The sequence below is a fragment of the Thunnus albacares genome, chromosome 21 (genome assembly GCF_914725855.1).
Source record: "Thunnus albacares chromosome 21, fThuAlb1.1, whole genome shotgun sequence".
Classification (NCBI taxonomy): domain Eukaryota; kingdom Metazoa; phylum Chordata; class Actinopteri; order Scombriformes; family Scombridae; genus Thunnus; species Thunnus albacares.
The window spans coordinates 1,661,032-1,681,499 of record NC_058126.1 but is presented as its reverse complement, the minus strand read 5'-3'; the positions used below and the strand labels follow the sequence as shown (position 1 = coordinate 1,681,499).

The following is a 20,468-nucleotide window of genomic DNA, read 5'->3' as shown; positions in this document are numbered from 1 at the left end:
TACTAGCTGTCAGAAAACTACAACTGCATTGAAGTGAATGAGAAAACCAACATTTCTCTACAGATACAAAGTCAATACATTTTTTTCCACAGTGTTTTGCTATCAATCTCTATTTCCACTGCTTCTAATACAACATTTGGTGGAGATTTTAAGACACTCAGACTATTATTTAAATGTTCTTTGTAATGTTGGTCTCACAATTAAGTTGAGAGTTTAGCAATTTAAAATGAGCACATGGTAGATATTTAACTGGCTGATTCTAGTGTTATATTTACACATATTGTGTCTCTTGAGCCCAGAACGACTTATGATGATGTAACAACAACATCTGGCTGACGGTGGAGATCAAACCTGTGAGCTTTCTGTAACCTGGACTCGCCAGTCTGTCTTCTTCTTCTCTATGATCGTCTTCTCAGTCTGCGGCTAATCTGAACACGAGTGTCGCTATAGTGCAAAAAATGAAAACGTTTGTAACGTTTTCTTTAAAAAAAAACAAAAAAAAAACACAACAGACAATAATAACACAAATGCAGCCAAACAAAATATTATTAACAATAACAATAATATTATTAATATACTTACTGACAATAATAATTATAACATCAACATGGTAACCATGGTAACATAAAGAAGTGTTTGGTTCCAGCAGCCGGGCCAACTTGTTTCTTTCAAGTATCTCTCAACACACACACACACACACACACACACACACACACACACACACATCACAAATTAATACTTCCAAAAATAATACAAAAGAGTCTTCTTCTTTCTTCCTCGTACATTTTGAAAAAAAAGTAAACAGTTGGGAAACAAACAAACGAAAAAAACAAAGTAAAATACAATAAGATCATAATACGTGAAACAAGTTGCATAGTTTTGAGATTTTTTTTTTTTTCGTAGTTTTTTCAGGCACCTCGTCTCTCCAAGGTCTGACTGGTCGAGTGGTGCTTGAACGTCTCAGCCACATAAATAAGCCTCGCTCCCTCCGTTTGTAACAAAAATATATTAGATATTCTTTTTTTTTTTCTATCTTTTTTTCTTTTCTTTTTTTTTCTGAAAGTGCCATCAAGACTCTCTCTGAGTTCAGCTGGACGAGGACGGAGAAGAGTTTTGTTTTTTTTTTGTTCCCAGAGAGCGAGCGACGCAGGGAAGGGAGGAGGTGAAGAAGAACGAAACGTGATGAGGATCATAAAAGTCACCTGTTCATCTTCCTCTCCTCCCTCCATCTCCTCCTCCTCCTCCTCTCTCTCTCTCTCTGTCTGGGATCAGACGTCCTCCCGCTCCCCCTCCCCCCCCCCCCGTCCTGTCCAGTCCAGTTCGGGTCCGGACTGATCCGGGTTCAGGTTTTGTATCTTTACGAGCAGCCGCACTCCTCCACGATCATGTTCTGGATGTCCTTCTTGATGATCTTTTGCTCCTCGTTGTAGTAGAGCATGGACATGGCGCGTAGCCGGGTGGGCACGCAGCACGACCGCAGGTTCTGGAAGGGGCTGTAGCCCCTCATGCGGTAATGGCTGATGACGGTGGAGTGGAAGGACAACGTGGACCCGGTGATGCTCGCCACGTGGGAGGGGCACTCGCCCTCGCAGTAGTTGGCGTGGTAACCGGGTGGCGCGATTATCCAATCGTTCCAGCCGATGTCTTTGAAGTTGACGTAGAACTGCCGTTTGCAGCAGACGCGGACTTTCCCGTCACACTCCAGCCCGCGCTTCCTCCGCCGCCGCGTGTCGCTGCCGTCCCCCTGCCGGACCACCGCCATGAGGAAGGGCCGGTGGGATTGTTCCCGTTGGTTGGCGCGCTGCGACGTCTCTGAGCCGCCGGAGACGAGGACGAGCGTGGCGCCGGCGTCGGCGCAGAGCGGGCAGGACACCCGGAGGCTCAGCGTCGTGCTCTCTCGGCTCTCCAGCAGCGCCTGGACCGCCGCCGACACCGGGAAGGTGTGCCAGCCGCTGCGACGGGTGTCCACCGTTTTCTCCGCCAGGAGGATGTCGTCCTCCGGCAGAGACGCGCGTCCGCTGGGGAGCCGGCGCTGCTGGAACAGACGGATGGTGACCTTGGCTCGGCTGCGGTTGGTCTTCGCCAAACGGAGGAAGAGCCAGACGTTGGCCTGCTCCACCAGAGACAGATCGCCACCTTCTTTAGAGAGGACGAAGTTCACCAGGCCCTGAGACTCACCTGCAGACAGAGACACAGAGGGTTAGGATGAGGTCATGCGTGTCATGACGTCACCTACGGGTAACCGTAGCAACAGTAATGATGCTTCAGGCTGCCAGTTAACCAGACTACAAACACTGTAAAACATGGAGGATATGAGGCTTTTCTTTTACTACAAGTAGCAGAGTACCGTGAACGCCTCGCCAGACGCCAACACAAATGATCTGATGTGTGTGTGTGTGTGTGTGTGTGTGTGAAGTAAACTCAGTCTGTCACACACACACGATGTGGGTGTGTGTCAGCCACATCAGAGCTATAGAGTCATTCACACACACACACACACTTATCATTATGTTACCGTCTCTAACACAACCTCACACACACACACACACACACACACACACACACACACTCTCTGCAGATTGGACTCTTCCTGCTGACTCAGCAGCAGTGGTCGGAGGTTTTGGAGTCGGCTAATGGTTCCCACCAGGAGCTGTGTTGTCATTACTGCAGCTCAGTGTGACTGAATTTACAGCAGCACGTCTGAAAAACTGAAAATCTTTTTTTTTTTTGTTCTTTGACTTCGGGGGTGAAGTGTGGGAATGTTACACTGTTTTATTTAGGAAGGTAAATGTGAGACGTTTCCTGTGAGAGTTGGCAGCAGCTGCTCTGTGCTGATAGTCTAACACACTCTTTTTTTTGCCCTGAATTCAGTCTGCCAGGCTGCTCTGAAGTGCCAAAAGGTTCGTTTGGGGTTAAATTGCAGGGTATTTTTTTAAAAAAATCATCTATTAATCATTTAGACAATAAAATAACTTACAAGACCAGAACTTTCCTACATATTTTCAACACACACACACACACACACACACACACACACACACACACGTCCAGACCTGTATTTTACATTTCCTAGAAAACCTCCAGGCCCCAGCAGCCAGCGAGCTAATCACCACTTTGAAGACCCAATTTCCATCCGTCGCCGTTACATAAGATCTTTGCATCACCTTTTCCTCTCTCGCTCTCACTTAACGTCTCTCGCTCGTGGGTGTCAGCCACACAGAAAATACAGAAAATCAAAGTCACGATTTGGGAGTTTATGAATGTCAGCAGCAGCAGTGATGCTCTGCTGAACGGTGTGAATGGGCGGCTTGTGTGTGCGTGTGTGTGTGTGTGTGTGTGTGTGTGTGTGTGTGTGTGTGTGTGTGGAGGCGGTCGGCACTTTAGCGAGTCCATTAACGCCGTTTAACCGACAATTCGGAGGCGATTATCTCACTTACATCATCATCACTTCAGAGACGATGGAGAAAAAAAAACAACCCTGTTCATTCATTCATTATTTCTTAGAATAGTGTTTGTGATGTTTGCTGGAGGAAGAAGAAGAAGAAGAGGAAGACGAGGATGAGTCTTCTTCTTAATGAACTGATCTACTAACACGTATTGTGATTTATCTTCTTCCTCAGTTGTCCAGAACATATTAACAACATGTCTTCATCACCATGAACACACACACACACACACACACACACACTACAGCACCAAACCTGGATTCATCCGCCGCTGAAAATAGTCCCTAACAAACTACAGCATCCAGCTGATTTAGTAAATTACTGAACCTTTTTTAAACATGAAACTGACCCCTATGATACACGGCAGCGCTGCAGAGCTGAAAGCAATCAGTTGATTAATTAACCAGGTCATTGATGAATCATTTAAGTCATGTTTTGGTCGCAGCTTCTAGTTTTCATCTGAATATGTTCATCTGCTCTCTACACTATGAGCCACATTCACCTGTTCACACACTGACTGATACTGGTGCAGCCATCAGGAGCCCAGAGACACACTTCAACATGCAGACTGGAGGAACTGGGAATCAAAACCACCATCTTCCCATTAGTGGACGACCCAATAATAATAATACGTCATAATATTAATGATCAACATTTATACACCGTTAACAATCAACGGACTATTAAAGAGAATAATGACTGATGTGATAATAACTTCCTGACGGACGACTGTCACTGCTGCTCGTTTAGAGATCATTTGTGTTTAATCAGATCATGTAGTGATGTGGAGGAAAGTGTTGCATGATGCACAACCTCACTGTTGGTTTGACTCCTCATGTTTCATAAGAAAAACCTGTAAAACACTGAAGATGAACCAAGACAGTTTCAGGTGAAATGATTTTCTTTGTGCAGGATAAAAAAACTAAAAGCTGCAACTAATCATTGTTTTCATTATCAGTTAATTAATCTTAAAGGATTCATAGTGAACTCCAGGATTAGTAGATACACAGTTAAATGTGTTGTATTCAGTTGTTGCTGCAGCTCAGAGTCTCTGAGAGACTTTGACAACCGTTCCTGAGAGTCTGAGAGTCCCTGAAGGAGGAAAATCCTAATAGCATGTTAGCGGCACAAAGTAGTGGCTTGAACGGTGAAGTCGGACGGAGCCGCTTATTACGTCTCTAATGACAGACGAGCTGAGCGGACGGACGTCTGTTACATGCGTGTGATTTACAGTCACATGTACACGTCTGCAGAGAGACACCGAGAGACTTTAAACCGCTGCACGACGTGGACGCGACGTCGTCCATGACATCACCGCTCGCTATCTGTTAGCGTCCTGCTGGAGATTCACATTCTTTACTTTTCTGAAAAGCTGGAACGATGTTGGAGGATAAATAAGTTTCCACGTGTGTGCTGGATGGAAACATTTGAGTTATTTTAAGAGTAACGTCAGTATTCATCAGCTGCTGTGAGGCTTTGAGTGTTTCTATAACACACAGACGTCGGAGGGTCTTTGAATGCAACAGAAACAAACTACAGAACTTTAACATAAAATAAAGTTGACTAAACATTGATGGATTATTAACGATACATTAATGAGCTTTAACTCTGATGCTGGTGATCAAACTTTCATCCCTTTATGGAGCTGGCTTTGTGCAGGAAGGTACCGCCATGTTGACACAAAGCAGGAACAACATGATTTAAATGTCTAAAACATCACCGTGTGCTGCGGCGTTGAAGATTTTCCTTCATCAGAGCAAAAGAGGACGAGACTGTAAAGTAAAGTTGATGTTCACAGTGAAACTAACGGCTGCCTGGAAGGAAGGAAATCAATCTGAACACTAATGGTGATGTGAAGTTTAGTCGACTCGTTCTTAATGTGTTAAAACATGTAAAGACTCCATCGAGCAGGTGAGACAGAAGAAGTTCCGGCAGCTCATTTACACTCAAGAGACGAGACGTTTGAGTTTCCTGGAGTCTGTCCGACCTCTGCAAGTCTTCTGCTAACAGCTCATCTCTCTAATCCCCCTCCATTTACAGAAGACTGATCTTTACAAACTGTCTGATGTCTCAACAACTCATAAAACCTGATTTCTGGCCCTCATCTACTCTCACACACACACACACACACACACACACACAGTTTGTCATGCGGTGTCTGTGTTTGGACAGCGCAGCGGCGAGGGAGGAGAGAGTGTGTAGAAAACTGAAGCAAACACGTGTTCTGATGTTCGTTCGGGTTACAAAAGAGTTTCAAAGAACTTCACGTCTTTATTTCAAATGAACAGACAACATGGAGGAAACATTCAGGAACTATCAGATAAAAACTCTGGAGTTCTTTCACTTTTTATTTAAGCCAATCAGAAACAACTTATAGCATCTTAAAACCCAATTTAAACCATCAAAACCAGTTTCTGGGACCAGTGAACAGCCATCGCTGCAGCTCTTTGACCCTTCCAGAGAACACCGGACAGCTTTTTCATCAGCTGTTCTCTGACAGACAGACGAGGAACGATAAACGGACATTTGAGCCAAACATCATCTTCATCATCATCGGCAGTGGCTTACAAACATTTGGGGCGTATATTATGACTTTAATTTGATTTATCAGACGAAGCCTTTCTAACAGCTAACAAAGCTAAACAAGAGATCCTGCCAACATGTGACACAAACACTGTTTGGTATGTTGTTAAAAGGTTTTTGCTCTTGGTTTATGATAAATCTTATTAAATCCTCTGTAATCCCCCTCACACACACACACACACACACAGACACACACACACACACACAGTGCAGAGAGTCATCTGTTAAACGGGCGTTTGAGAGATTAAAGTTTTGTGTTATCAGACACCTGGAAGCTCTGAGCATGAACTTCCTCAACAGCTGAAACCACAGATGATTTTTCCTCAAAGCTATCAAAAGGTCAAAGGTCAGACATCATGAGATCAATCTATAATTTTCAATATCAAACGACACCAAAACAAAACTTTTCTTGTTACCAGACTTCTACCAAAAACCCACGAAAAAAAAAACTCACTTTAACAAGTCAAGTTATCAGAGTTTCTTTCAACAGGTGAAAAAATCTGCTGCTGAGACAAACAAAAACCACCATAAACCCAGTGCCTGCCATCACATTTTCAATTTAGACCTTCAAAATCCCAGTTTAGACCATCAATCCCAGTTTACACCATCAAAAACCCACTTTATGCCATCAACAACCCAGTTTACACCATCAAAAACCCAGTTTAGATCATCAATCCCAGTTTACGCCATCAGAATTCTCAATTTAGACCTTCAAAAAGCCACTGTATACTATCAAATTCTTAGTTTACACTTAAAAAACAAGGTTAGACCATCAAAAACCCAGTTTAGACTATCAACAACCCAGTTTACACCATCAATCACCCAGTTTAGACCATCAACCTCCCAGTTTAGACCATCAAACACCCAGCTTCTTACAACAGGTAAGAAAACAAACAAAAAGAAGTAAATGTGACACACTGACGTGGAGACTTTTGTTCTAATTTACAGGCTGAAGAGGAGCACCTGAACGCACCGTCTTGTTTTTCGACCTCGCTGGGCGTCGTCGCTCGGCGGAGGCGGGGCCTGAATTGGGACGCTGCTAATTCTGGATTTGACTGTTGACATCAGTGAGTGAACACACCCTCCATCCTCTGTTTGCTGTGTTTACTGACACACACACACACACACACACACACAGTGTACCCATCTGTCCAAACACACACTGTCGTCCTCTCATTGTCCACCATAATCCCTCCTTTCAATGGACGAGCTGAGTGTGTCCAGCTGTTTGTGTATCTTTGTTTGTGTATCGTGTGCGAGTGCGTGTTGTGTGTTTTTATGTCAGTGAAGAAGAGAATTGTTCTATTTATTTTCACTTTTCCTCTCGTCTTTTATTCCGTCGCTATCTGCTGCTGCGACTGTTCAAAGACAAAGCAAAGAAACATCAGCTTCTGTTGGGATTTACAGTTTGCACAGCTGTTTCTGTCTCTCTCTCTTCTCTCTCTCTCGTTCCCACACTCCAAAATGGAAACTGTTCACTGGGCGGACAGACCAGAGAGAAGATGAACCAGTAGGAGAGCTAATTTACTGGAGCTGGAAGTGACAGATGTGACAGATCAGTGCATTTAATGGGGGGGCGCTAATCTACCACTCCATCTCCTCTGAGTCTGTCAGGTTTACATTAAAGGATCAAAAACATTCAAACAAGACTCACGGTCTGCTGAGGCCGAGCTAAATGCTAACACCAGCATGCTAGCATGTTGAAGTTTAGCAGGTTTACCATGTTCACCGTGTTGGTTTAGCGTATTAGCATGCTAACATCTGCTAATTAGCAGTAAACACAAAGTATGTCTTTAGTTTTGCAGATGTTTGGTCATAAACCAAAGTATTGGACAGAATTTAATGGTGAGCAGATGATGGCGCTGGATGAAAAGAGGATCAAAGTTATTACAGATCATCTTGAGGGGAACATGAACGTAATCTATGACAGTCCATCCGATAGTTGTTGCTAAAAGGTTAACCTCATGGTGGCGCTAGAGGGAAAGAGTTCATCCTCAACATTTACTGACTATCTGCCTGCATGATATCCATGTTTATTTGTTGAACTTTGGCCTGATGGTGGCGCTAGAGTGAAGATGTCTCACTCTGAGCCAAAGTGTTGGATGGACAAAGAAACCAAACTCACCAGTTAGTATTAGCAGAATGTACAGTGTACTATATTTCCCAGAATCCCTCAGCTGTCAAAACAAGTGACAATATTCTACTATACAGTATTCTTTCTTTCTTTCTGTCTTGTCTCTGTAAGACGGATCACCGTCGGCCCTCCTTCTGTCTGTTTGGTTTACATTAGGGGGGGTCGGTGGGCGGGGTCGCCGCCTCCTGACAGTGTTTAAGAGTTTAAAGACACTGGAAATGTAACGCGGTGCTAACGCTGACCCGGGGGGTCGAGGGCTCCAGTCCTGTCGGGGGTTTGAAGTAAAGAGAGAGAGAGCTGGAACCAGCTGATACACATCTCTGAAGCTGCTTAAAGGGGAAATTTGGTGGAAATTTATGAAGTAAAACAAAACATAAATGAAGCCTTTGATTCACCTCCTCAAAGCACAAACCACACAGTGAGATCTAAGTCACAGATAAAGTCATTTCACAGACATTTTAATTAAAAATGATATCATAGATCCAAAAGTAATTAATAATATAATATAAATAATCATGTTTCCTTAATGCCTGAACAAGTAAATCCATCCTCTTCTCTCTAATGAGGCTTTGATCTGGATTTAAAGGATAATTTCGGATGTTTTTTTTTTACAGGATAAACTAATATTATCCTGTTTAGTCACATGACAGCTGCGACTCCTCCAGACTTGTTCTGCTCCTCTAAAGTCGTCAGCTGAGAGCGTTTACAGGAGGATGTAAACAGCGACTGTGTTAATGGAGTTAAGGTGGACAAGGTGTAAACCCTCAGTGCGGACTGTCAGGCTCAGCTTCGCTCCGTGCGTGGGACAGAAAATCCGCTCCAGACCCCCGGAGAGTCGACGCCCTGCTCGGCCTTATTGGCACCACATGTGAGTGTTTAGTAAATACACACACACACACACACACACACACACACACACACACACACTGAGCTGAAACTAAATCTGTGTAACACTGTCAAACAGCCGGTAAACAAACGTGGTGAGGAGGCATTAAAGAGGCCTCGCCGTCTGAGGGGAGCAACGTCCTGGATGCCAAACTCGCTCATCGTCAGCTGGAGAGAGACGACACACACACACACTTTTTTTTGAAATCCCGCCTTTTTGTAGTTCTGAAGAAGTCATTTTTTCATTTGGGTGGATCAAAGCGCAGACAGGAAAGAGAAGGATGGTATACATACGCCCTTCACAGCAAAGCTACACCCAATATTATAAAACTTTATGTTTCAGACCAACAACATGAAACATCTGCAGACGTCACTTTGAGCTCAAGGAAATGCACATTTTACTGTTTACAGACAGTTTATAGACCAAGAATCCTGCTCAAGAGCATCAAATCCCTCAAAAAGAAGCCTGACAGGATTACAGAGGGACAAGCTGAACATACAGTAACCAATCGCAGCCCAGATCTGTGTTTAATATAAATAAATAGAGACAATTAGAGGCCCACGCGACACAAAATGTACATAAACTCACTCCAGATTGTTTCAAACTTAAGTGGAAGGTTTGTTTGTGCTTCAGTTTGTTTGTTTTTGATGGTTTGGGGGGTCATATACTGGACGTAGTGTATTGATGTACACCGTTGGCTGTTGTTATGGGGCCAGTAGCGGTGTAATAATGTGCTTTACGCTACATTTAATCAAACAGCTGTAGTTTCTACACAAAAGGAAATGTTGTATAACTATATAACCATCTGTAACTATTCAGTCAGGTCTCATGTGAACATCCGGGGCAAGTTTCCCCTTCAAGTGATGATCACAGGATGTACGGAGTTAATATTCTTGCATAATTAAACTGAAAAAAGTGACAGAAAAACTCCTGTAAGTTTTGCCTCAGAGGTCTTTTTTTTTTTTTTTTTTTTGTTTTTGGTTTCAATGTTTTCATTCTTTGTTTGTGGGAGATTTTCTACAATAACTATGGAACAAATCTAATCTAATAATAACAGGACCAGAGTTCAAGTCTCACGTCGTACAAGAACGTCAAACAAGTATGTAAAAAAAACTCTGGATTCTCGTTTTCTACAGTATTTTGTTTGTGGTTGTTTTTGAAAAGCTCTGAGCTGTAACACAGTGTCTTGTTTGCGTTGTTCACTCGCTAAACTTTCCCGTCTGGCGTTTTTTTCTTCCTGCGAGTACCAAATAAAAGTGGTCTGTAAAATTATTCAAGCAGTAAACGTCTAACATGGAGTCAAAAATGAGAGACACTGTTTCCTGCCTGCAGCGGTCGGTAATGTTTTCATCAGCTTTTTATTGTGTTTTCATTGTTTTCTCAAAGTGATTTCAGGGGGCATGTTTTTCATCTACAGACCAGATTTCTCTCTCGGGACAATAAAGTTTTGATCTAAATTGAAGCTGAAGTGCCAGCTTGTAACCCCTCTCTCTGCCTCTCGGTTCGTCTGGGTTCCCAGGGCCGGTTTATTTATACTGAGAGAGCAGATAAGCGCTCCAATCTGACAGTCAAATGTTCCCGACTCAAAATACCAAAATGCCAAAGAGACCCCGCCGCCACCGCCGCTCAGCTCAGCTCAGCTCAGCTCGAGCTTCTGACGCACGAATCAGCGTTTTTCTCAAAACCTTTAATATCTACAGAGACTCAACTCTTCCTCAACAAAGACGCTTGTAGCATCTCGACGACTGATAACTTGTGAAAACACAAATATGAATCTAACCGTGTGAAGCTGAACAATAAATAAACATCATAATATGCTCCATATGCTTCCGTACCGTCGTCGTTTACAGTAGCGCAGACACTGAAGCGGCTTCAAAATAATTCACTCTGTGCTGATGAAGAGGAGGAGTTCAATCAAGATGAAGATATGAGTACAATCAGCCTCCTGCAGAGATTAGACAGTGACCATAATAATAACAATTATTGTTATCGGATATAAATTAGTCTGCAAACAACCTCAGTATCATCTCATCATTATTTACACATTATTCTCCCTAAACTGCATTCAGCCTGTTTGCAGCTCATACTGGACTCATACTGGTTCATCTGGTGCATCCATGCAAACACACGTAGCTGCTTAGTGTGAACGGCGTCACGTAAACGTCTTATACGTCAAAACAGGGCAGATCGGAGGAAATATGAGAAGCTGCAGAGTCAGTCAGACAGTAAAAGACTAAATCTGTTCAACAAAGAGGACCAGAAGAAGAAGAAGCTTCTCTTCTTCTCTTTATCTTTATCTCTGCAGGAAAAGTCTTATCAGGACTGTTTCAACACATTAACAACATTTAACCGTTTCTACTTCCTGTTTCACATTCACACCCAGCTGACTCCCACTATACATGGAGATCATTGAATCATTCATGGTCGTTTTAAGTCGTTTCTTCTTCGCTCTTCTTATGTGGAAATATCTGCTAGTTTGTCAGTTTTACATGATAGTAAACTCAACATCTTCCATCATATAATAACAGAAGATAATAATGTTTGTTCGCAGCCTCCCTCCGGTTTGTTAATCAGCCTCCCAGTACAACCAGCTTCATACTGCTTCTGTTTCAGTTTGTAATAAATATAAACCCGACCGCAGTCTGTCTGTGTGGCTTTAAAGAGAGACGAAGAGACGAAGTCATTCAGGGACAGTCGAGGTTGAGAAGGTTTACTTCTCTCTCTAATTCTCTGACTTCTTTCCCTCTCGGTGTCTCTTTCCCACCGTTCCTCCCTCTCCTCTGCGTTTGAACTGCCTTCCTGTCCTCCCTGATTCCTCCCAGAGGGACGACACAGCGGGCGGCTGGCAGAGAGGAGCAAAAAACACAGCGACGTCTCACTCTCACCGCTTTTCAACACACCGCCGAACGTCTCTCACTCTGTTCTGACGACGGCAGAGTTTGATTTATGTCACATCTGGGATCAGAAACTCGACCGACATGATAACTAGGTGGAAGCAAACTTATTTTAACGCACAACTCACAATAACTAAACTCATGATAGGGATTCATATTTCATTCATAACACATTTATTTCCAGAGAACCTGCTCTCACAGCTGGAGGATCTAAAATGTTAGCTTCCAGCTGCTAATGGTACATTTATCTCTAAAATAAAGCAGTGAATCATTTAAATGACCTCATAAGTAACATAACCTGACCAGTTAATGTTTTTACTTTGTATTAAATCTAAAAAATTGGAGTCGAAGCTCTTTTCTGACAGTCTGGCATTCTTTAACGAGTCAGTCTGTAACACACAAACAGGAGGAAACAGATCAATATGATGTATGAAGGAGTTTCAAACTCTTTACAAACAGATAACAGTTTATTTCATATACGTTCATTTATAAATCTGTTAATCATCTCATTAAAATATCTTAATTGCACTTTAATTGGGGGGTAAATTAATGGAATTTCAAGGTAATTAAGTAAGAGATGCAGTTTGATAAACGAAGGAACGTCAGTTGTGGCTCAATGACGTGTTTTTAATAGTTTGGAGCTCTGAAATGTTGAATTTCACTAAATCTCTAAATCTACAGGATCTTCAGATTTTCGTGTGTGTGTGTGTGTGTGTGTGTGTGTGTGTGTGTGTGTGTGTGCTGCAGGTCTGGACCCAATCTGTAGCTGTTTACTATGTAGTGATTCATCTCTCCAGACATAGAGCATCTTTGGCCGCCGGTCACACATCAAAGAGGAGCCAAACGATGCGGCGGGACGACGACGACGACGACGACGACGACAACAACGACGACTAAACCAGGACTCAAACCAGCAGCGTTACGACTGTAAACATGTCACAAGAAAAAGTGAAGGAGGGATGAGGAGAAAAAGATGAAAAGGTGGAAGAAAAACGAGAAAGAATAAACAAAAGAGAGGAATAGGAGGGAAATATGTAATAAATATTCTGGCAGCTATTCGCCAATAAAATACTGTAAAATACAGTAAAATTCCATAATTAAAGGTATTTCCACCTAAACAATTTCTATAAAAATACACTGACTCTGCTATAATAACAATGATCAGACTTAAAATGACAGAAATGTTCTGTTATAAATTGAGTTTAATTACATTTTACATGTAAAATCTTCTATTTTAATCTATATTTAATTTAATAAAAAGACTGAAAACATTTGATTTACCTTTTAAAAAATGTCAAAATATCAATCTATTTAATTTAAGATCATATAAAATGTAATATGAGGAACACATTTCTCATGTTATTTTACATTAGACATGTCAATTCATTCATTACATAAGAAAATATGTCAAATTAAAATGAAAAAATCTATAAATATGTTTTTTTTACAGTGTGGGAAGAAAGAGATGAAGAGAACGAGAGAAAGGAAACGTCTTAATCGTGGTTTATTTTCACATCGGACACGTGTTTTTGTGTGTCTTTGTTTCTCTATCAGCTGCTGTGATTCACTGTTTCCTCTCTGAGGACGGCGAAGCAGCACCGGGCTCAGCGGAGGGGTTGCTGGTTTGAATCCCCCCAGACAGACTCCGGTGGACACCAGAATAGATCCAACAATGACCGGTTTATTCTGTCTGCCAGAGATCGGAAGGGTAGAACGAGGTTAGAGAGCGCAGCAGCGAGAGAGAGAGAGAGAGAGAGAGAGAGATGAAAGTGGATTGTGGAATGTCACTAATGATGTGTTCAATTAAGTTCAATTAGCTTAATTGTCCTCTGTGTGTAGGGAGAGACGAGGGGATAAACAGGGAAGGAAGAGAGGAATTTAGACAGGACAGAAAACCACAAACAGATAGATATTGTGTCGGAGCTGCTAAACGGAGGTTGACACTTCATCTCCGCCAAGAATCCAGTTGTCTCTGGGCTCCTCTACTCGCTATCTCCCGTCGCCCAAAATAACCGATTACCGAGGTCCCTGAATGCATCAGTTATTCCTAACAAAGCACAGGACTGGCTGCGTGCAAAGTATTCTCACGGCGGGTCATGTCACATCCCAGAAAAAGGTTTTATCAGGTCCTATGAGGAGGAGCAGGGTGGGAGTTTTGTGTTTTTAAAGTACCGACATCTGTTAAAAAGTTCTTTTTTAGCTCGGAGTTTTGGTTTTGCTGCACATTAAAGGCCTCAGTATACTTCAAAATAACTGGTTCTGTCCCAAAAACAAAATGTTGGTTTTGAGTGACAGCCATCCAAGCTAGCATTAGCTGATCCAAGCTAGCATTAGCCGTTAAAGAGCCTCAAAGCTTGTGAATGAAGTTAACCACGTCGTTTTTTCTGCCTAATGTTTGAAGTTACAAAATTAATAATGAATATAATTATACAAATATTTACTGTTTGTTTCAGTTTCAGTGTTTCCAGCCAGCAGACAGAAATATAACAAATATTTGTGTAGCTTTAACCGAAAATATGAAGGACCGAGAATAGAACCCTGAGGAACTCCACCAGCCATCAGTGACATTATAATCGTGTTGCTGTATGCTAACATGTTAGCCACAGATACTTTATAGGATGATATTATGCCAGGCTGTGAGGTTCTTCTGCCTCCTAGTGGTCAAAAACTTAATTAAAGGAGCTTTAAGTTTTGCTTTTACAAAGAAAATTATCAATTTTGTTTATCTTCACTTTTTTTTTTGCGTATTGGTAAAAGTTTTAGGGAGCTGATGCACCAAAGAAGTTTAACAGAGTGAAAGATATAAGCTGCCAAATTTATAATTGTCGATTAATATTAACAAGAGCATTATTTAGCCTTGAGCAGTGTCTGCAGGCTGCCAATCAAAACTTTTTTTTAACATTTAATAATCGAGGTGAACACAGTCGTAGCTCGTTAGCTGGTGTTTTGGTTTCTGTGGAAGATCAACGTCATTTTAAATGGAATTAAATGGAGTTTCTGAAGCATCTAAATGCTTTTTCTCCCTCATAAAGTGTTTCTGAAATAGTTCTGATGCATTAAAACGGGCTGTATATGTTCTGAAGGGGTTCTGATGAAGTTCTGAAGTGGTTCTAAGCAGAAAGAGGAAAGCAGGAGGATCATGTTGGGATTTGTAAGCTGGTGGCAGCTGCATGGCCCTGCCTCCAGAGTGGCCATCAGCCAATCAGAACTCATGATTTTTTGGGGTTTGGCGGTTATATAACCCGCCCGAACACAGAACACGCCCCTGGATGTCACCCGCATCGGTGACGTTTAACAAACCGTCCGACAAAGAGAACAGCTTCAGTGATTGGCTGTTTCTCTGACAGCAGATTCTTATATTCTCTGATGTTTTCCTTAAAATAAAGCTGCTGCTCTGAGTCTGTCTGCACCGATCCACTTCATAAAAATCTTTTTCCATCTGCTGTTCCAGACTCTCGCCTACAGAAAAAAAACTCAAACTGCAACAGAAAATCCAGAAGACGTCAGCGAGAGTCCCGCCCCCACACGCGGCTTGATTGACAGGTGAGCTCTGCAGGAAACTCCACAGCCGTTAACGCGACTTTAACTCCCACATTATCATTAATAATCAGCCTATAAAGAGTTAATTAATGGTTTATAACACACTATAATGTAGTTATTAATGTTTTAATCCACAACTATCAGATCATGAATGACGATATAGTAAAACACAGCTGTAATAATATGAAATGTCCCCATATGTGCTTATAAACCATTTATTAACTATTTATATCGGTGAAGAAAATTCATTCATTTTTAATTTTGTCACCATTTCTGTTCACTATAATCAGCTCATACAGACGGTTTCACATGTTTGAGTCCGTCGACTATAAATCTTTTATACTTTATATTATATTATTGATCATTTTTACAAAGTGTAACCGATATTTTTAAATAGATTTTCTGCTTTAAGTCAAAATCAGAAGACAAACAAACAAAATGAGGAAACATGGACGTTTTGAGAAGCAGGATGTCACATGTTGGAGCATCTTTAAAGGAACCAGATGCTGCTCAAATGATTCATTAATCATATAATGATAATGAAACTGATGGATTTTGGGAAATGATGCAATTTAAAGATTCGACTGCAGTGATGAAGTCGTTTCACTACATGACAGCAAGTTAATAAGCTCATAACTTCAAACCGTCCGGTGAGCTGAACTTAAAACATGTTTAAAACATGTTGAGAGGTGAGGAGGCGGAGTCGACACCTGACCTCAGCCTGCCGTAGTGCCTCTGAGCAGCGCAGAGGAGGCGGCGACAGTTTCACCCTGAATCCTGACTTATTATTCAGTAACACAGCAGCGCTTCACTCTCTCTGACTCTCTGTCGCTACCGTCTGTCAGGAGAGCGTTCCAGCACTATTTAAGAGAACACACACACACACTCATGCAAACACACACACACACTCATGCAAACACACACACACACACACACACACACACACACACACGCAGGCGGCGACACACGAATCCGCTCTGACTTTAAGTAGATAATGAGGTATTCTTTGAAAACAGCAGGAGGCGATTACAGAGGTTAGTGTGTGTGCGTGCGCGTGTTTGTGTGTATGTGTGGATATCTGATGGGTTCGGCTGAGTGAGTACGCAGGTGGAATTAAGCAGGTGGACACACACACACACACACACACACACACACACACACACACACAGACTGGACGTTACACAAGCTGATTTCCAACACAGCTGCATTTTTGTCTTTTACGCACACAAACTGAAACACATGCAAATATGTGCTTAAACACTCTCCACACACACACACACACACACACACACACACACACACACACACACGTACACAGGTAACACATTCCTTGACACCACTAGTCATTATGAAAATGCAGATTTACACATTTAAACATTTACTGTCGATCTGCCGCAGAGTTCTCACACACACACACACACACAGACACACACACACACACACACACACACGTGCACACACACACACACACACACGTGCACACAGAACAGAAATACATGTGCTTACACACAGTCATCTTGATTTCTGATCACACACAGACACGAGTGCATGCACACACTTTGTTTTTTCATATATACACACACAAAAGGTTTTTTCTGCGTGTGTGTTTCTCTGATGCAGAACACACACACACACACACATTTACACACACACACACACACATTTACACACACACACACACATTTACACACACACACCAAGCCATCGTACTCACCAGCCTCGGCGAAGGTGATGATCTCCGTCGTCTCCTGCGCGTCGCTGCTGTCTTCCATCCGTGCTGCCGTCGCTGCTCCTCCCCCTCCTCCTCCTCCTCCTCCCCGCCCTCCTCGCGCCTCCTCCTCCCCCTCGATCTGCACGCTGCCGTCCTCCGCCACCCGCCCCACGTGGAGCTTGCGCAGGGCGTTGAGGAGCGCGGCGCGCGGCACAGGCCGGGTGATGTTAGGCCGGGCCTGGAGGTGCAGCATGTTGAGGATGTGTCTCTTCACCGCCTCCACCACGTCCTGCTGAGCCGCCTCCTCCTCCTCTCTGTCGTGTCCCGCCATGTCGTCCGCCGCCGCCGCAGCCGCCGTCGTACCCCCTTCGCTTCTGCGCATCCTGGCCAGGGCGCAGGAGGGGCAGTGGGAGCTGGAGGCGGCGTCCAGCGGGAGCTGCTGATGAGGGTGGACGCTCAGAGAGAGCGGCGGAGGCTGGAGTTTGGACGCCGGGTCCGAAGACGAGCTGCAGCTCTGGACCAGCAGCAGCAGCAGGACGATCCAGCTGAGCAGAGGTAAGACAGACATGATGACAGAAGACGCCTGATTGGCTGCCGGGCTGGATTTTTGGTGATGCTGCCGCCGGATGCAGACACGAAAAAAAAAGATGAAGAAAAGTCGAGTTTTGGCTAAAAAGTGTTTGTGAAGAAGAATTCAGTCCTGGATGAAGACAGAGTCTGTTTCCTCTCTGCCTCCTCTCGCTCCGACTGTCTCTCGCTCTCCTCCTCAGAAGTTTGGACGCTGCAAAGTTCAGCTCAGCTCACAGTCCACCTGCGAAAACGGAGGGAAAAAAGCTGTAAAGAAAAACGAGAGGAGAGAGAGGAGGACAAAAAAAAAAAAAAGAAGAAGAAGAAGAAAGAAGAAGAGAAAAAAAAAAAAAAACCACACACTCAACGCCGCCGAGAGAGAAAATGAGTAATCCTTATCTTTTTTGTCAGGGACAGATGGCTGGAAAATGTGGAGGCGTCACAAGAAAGAAAGAAAAGAAAAAAGAAAGAAAACAAGAAAAGAAAGAAGAAGAAAAAAAAAAAAAACTCTCAGATGTGATGATGAATGAAGGAAAAAACTGTGGCGAGCAGGAGAATCCTTGTTCCCGGGGTGAAGTCGCTGCAGAGTGTGTGTTCAAGTGTGTGTGTGTGCGAGAGGCAGTTTGACTAAGTTATCCCAGACGAAGGGAGTTCCTCTCTCTCTCTCTCTCTTTTTTACCTCTTTTGCTCTCTCTCTCTCTCTCTCTCTCTGTGTCTTGAATGCGTTCCCTCGTTCACCAGTTGAATGGTTTTACCGGAGTGGGCTGGACTCTCTCTCTCTCTCTCTCTCTCTCTCTCTCTCTCTCTCCCTTCGCTGCTCTCGTCTTTCCTTCCCTCCCCTCCTGCTTCTCTCTCCTCTCTCTCTTGTCCTGGCAGCCTCCGACCATAATTATACCTCCCTCCCTCCCTCCATCCCTCTCTCTCTCTCTCTCTCCTCCACTCCAGTCTCCTCCCATCTCGCTCTGTGACTCATAGCACTTCCAACTTTTACCTTCTCCCTCCCCTCCTTCTCTTTCTGTCTTTCTTTATTTATTTCTCCCCTCCCTCCCTCTGTTTGGCTGTTAATGGAGCGAAGCTGGGATTCCTTTATCCCTCCCCTCCCTCCCCTCCCTCCCCTCCCTCCTCCCACGGTCGGCTGTGAATGAGTTACGTGTTGAGGGGAAAATTCTTGGATGACTTGGATTTCATCCTATGACTCTCTCCTGTCTGTCTGTCTGTCTGTCTGTCTACCAGTCAGTTTGTCAACATGACATCACGGTTCATGACTGTGCGGTCTCGCCTCGTCGCGCTGCGGTGGGCGACGTGTTTGGCGTGAGGAGAAGGGGAATCCTCTTTTAACCCCGTCTCCTCGAAATTTATGGCATTTTTCAAAGCAAGGGGGTCAGAAACCGGGTTCAACGGCGGGACAACGTTTGCAGGATTTTTTCATTGGAGGGCCGTTAACTGCTTAAATATGTTTAACATGTACATGTTTTGTTATTTCTTTTTATTTTTCCCCCCATTAGTCAGTGAGTAAGTGGACAGTTTATTTTAATACTCATTTGGCTAAAAGTGCCTCTTAGATGAGTATCTGTGTTGTACTTGGAGACTCGAGATGTATTTTATTGGACTTGCACACACGATAAACAGCAGCCTGCTGCATTTATGGCTGATTGAAAGTTGTTTCTGTTAGACTGCCCCCCCCCCCCCCCTGTTTGTGTTTGTAAAGAACAAGGGCCCCGATTTGGCCCCCGGGCCACTATTTGCCTCCCACTGCTCTGGTGTGTTTGCTTTGGTCTGAATCAGTCGGTAAACATCTCTGACAGACAGGTGAGACTCTCCTGGAAGTCGGTCAGATGTTCCCACCACTTCCTCTAAAGCAGAGAGTCTCAAACACTCGGAGAGGTCATGTGACCCATGTGTTCTACTGCATCACATAACTGAACAGTGTTTCTGTGTCAAGTCCTTCGTTGATTAACCTGAGCGTGAGGTATAGGTGGAAACACTGCTGTAAGGGTTCACTAGTGAGTTCTTCTCTGTTTTCATTGGTGAAAATGTTTTTACTGCTGCAGTCTTGATATCACGACTTCAGCTGGTTCAGTTTTTTGTTTTTAGGATAGTTTTGTTCATCACAGGCGTTGTTTGGTGTCGTCGTGGCGTTCGGCTGTGCTTACGTACACGTTTTTCACCATCAACCATCAAAACAACCTTTTCTGTATCGGCTAGTCTTCAACAAGACATTTTACTTTTTCAACTGGAGCTGCTACATCTGACAACAACCTGCTAACCGAATGAAGACAGCTGAGGTCATGTGACGTCGACGTGTCAGTCAAAAGCGGTCCGAGTCAGATTGTGGTTAAATTTTGTTCCTGGTGCGTTAGAGAAAGTGTTTCTGAATGGTTGTTTCGGTCCGAGTATGATACCAAATTATGATGCTTGTTCAGTGAAATGTCAAGTGTTAATGTGATCATGACCCCCCCCCCCAATAATAGTAATAATAATATAATAAATAACACATCATCATCAACATAACAAGTATAAACTACGATTAAACTATTCTGTTAAGTGATTTAATGTTTCAGTATTTTTTTAAGCAGCTTCTACAATATGAGAATATTTTTACTTTTCCTTGTTTTATAGGAATGTAAACAGAATATTTTTTTTGGTTTCGGACTGTTTTGATTTCGTCATCTTGGATTTTAAAAACTTCATCTTTTGGCCTTTTTTA

General features: G+C 43.2%; 1 protein-coding gene and 1 long non-coding RNA gene across 13 annotated transcripts in view; one reads left to right on the top strand and one right to left on the bottom strand.

The window, feature by feature from the left end:
• The window catches only part of LOC122972290, a 49,133-nt gene that overhangs the window by 16,477 nt on the left and 12,188 nt on the right, over positions 1-20,468 (top strand). For 8 of the 11 annotated variants that reach the window (XR_006399692.1, XR_006399689.1, XR_006399697.1 and 5 more), the window contains exons 3-5: positions 6,978-7,096; positions 8,778-9,031; positions 15,395-15,486. This is a non-coding gene — a long non-coding RNA (uncharacterized LOC122972290). Of the gene's footprint in view, positions 1-6,977; positions 7,097-8,777; positions 9,032-12,740; positions 12,925-15,394; positions 15,487-20,468 lie in introns of all 11 variants that reach the window. The other 3 variants (XR_006399690.1, XR_006399693.1, XR_006399691.1) reach the window with 3 other exon arrangements.
• Positions 772-20,463, bottom strand: inhbaa (inhibin subunit beta Aa). 2 transcript variants are annotated; one of them, XM_044339237.1, is made up of 3 exons: positions 18,441-20,463; positions 17,198-18,005; positions 772-2,178 (listed from the first exon to the last, which is right to left on the bottom strand). In XM_044339237.1, exons 2-3 carry the CDS (start codon positions 17,760-17,762, stop codon positions 1,358-1,360), a joined length of 1,386 nt encoding a protein of 461 aa, XP_044195172.1. In that variant the 5' UTR covers positions 17,763-18,005; positions 18,441-20,463; the 3' UTR covers positions 772-1,357. The 2 variants fall into 2 exon arrangements, with proteins under 2 accessions (XP_044195172.1, XP_044195171.1); XM_044339236.1 differs by having other exon boundaries at positions 17,198-20,463.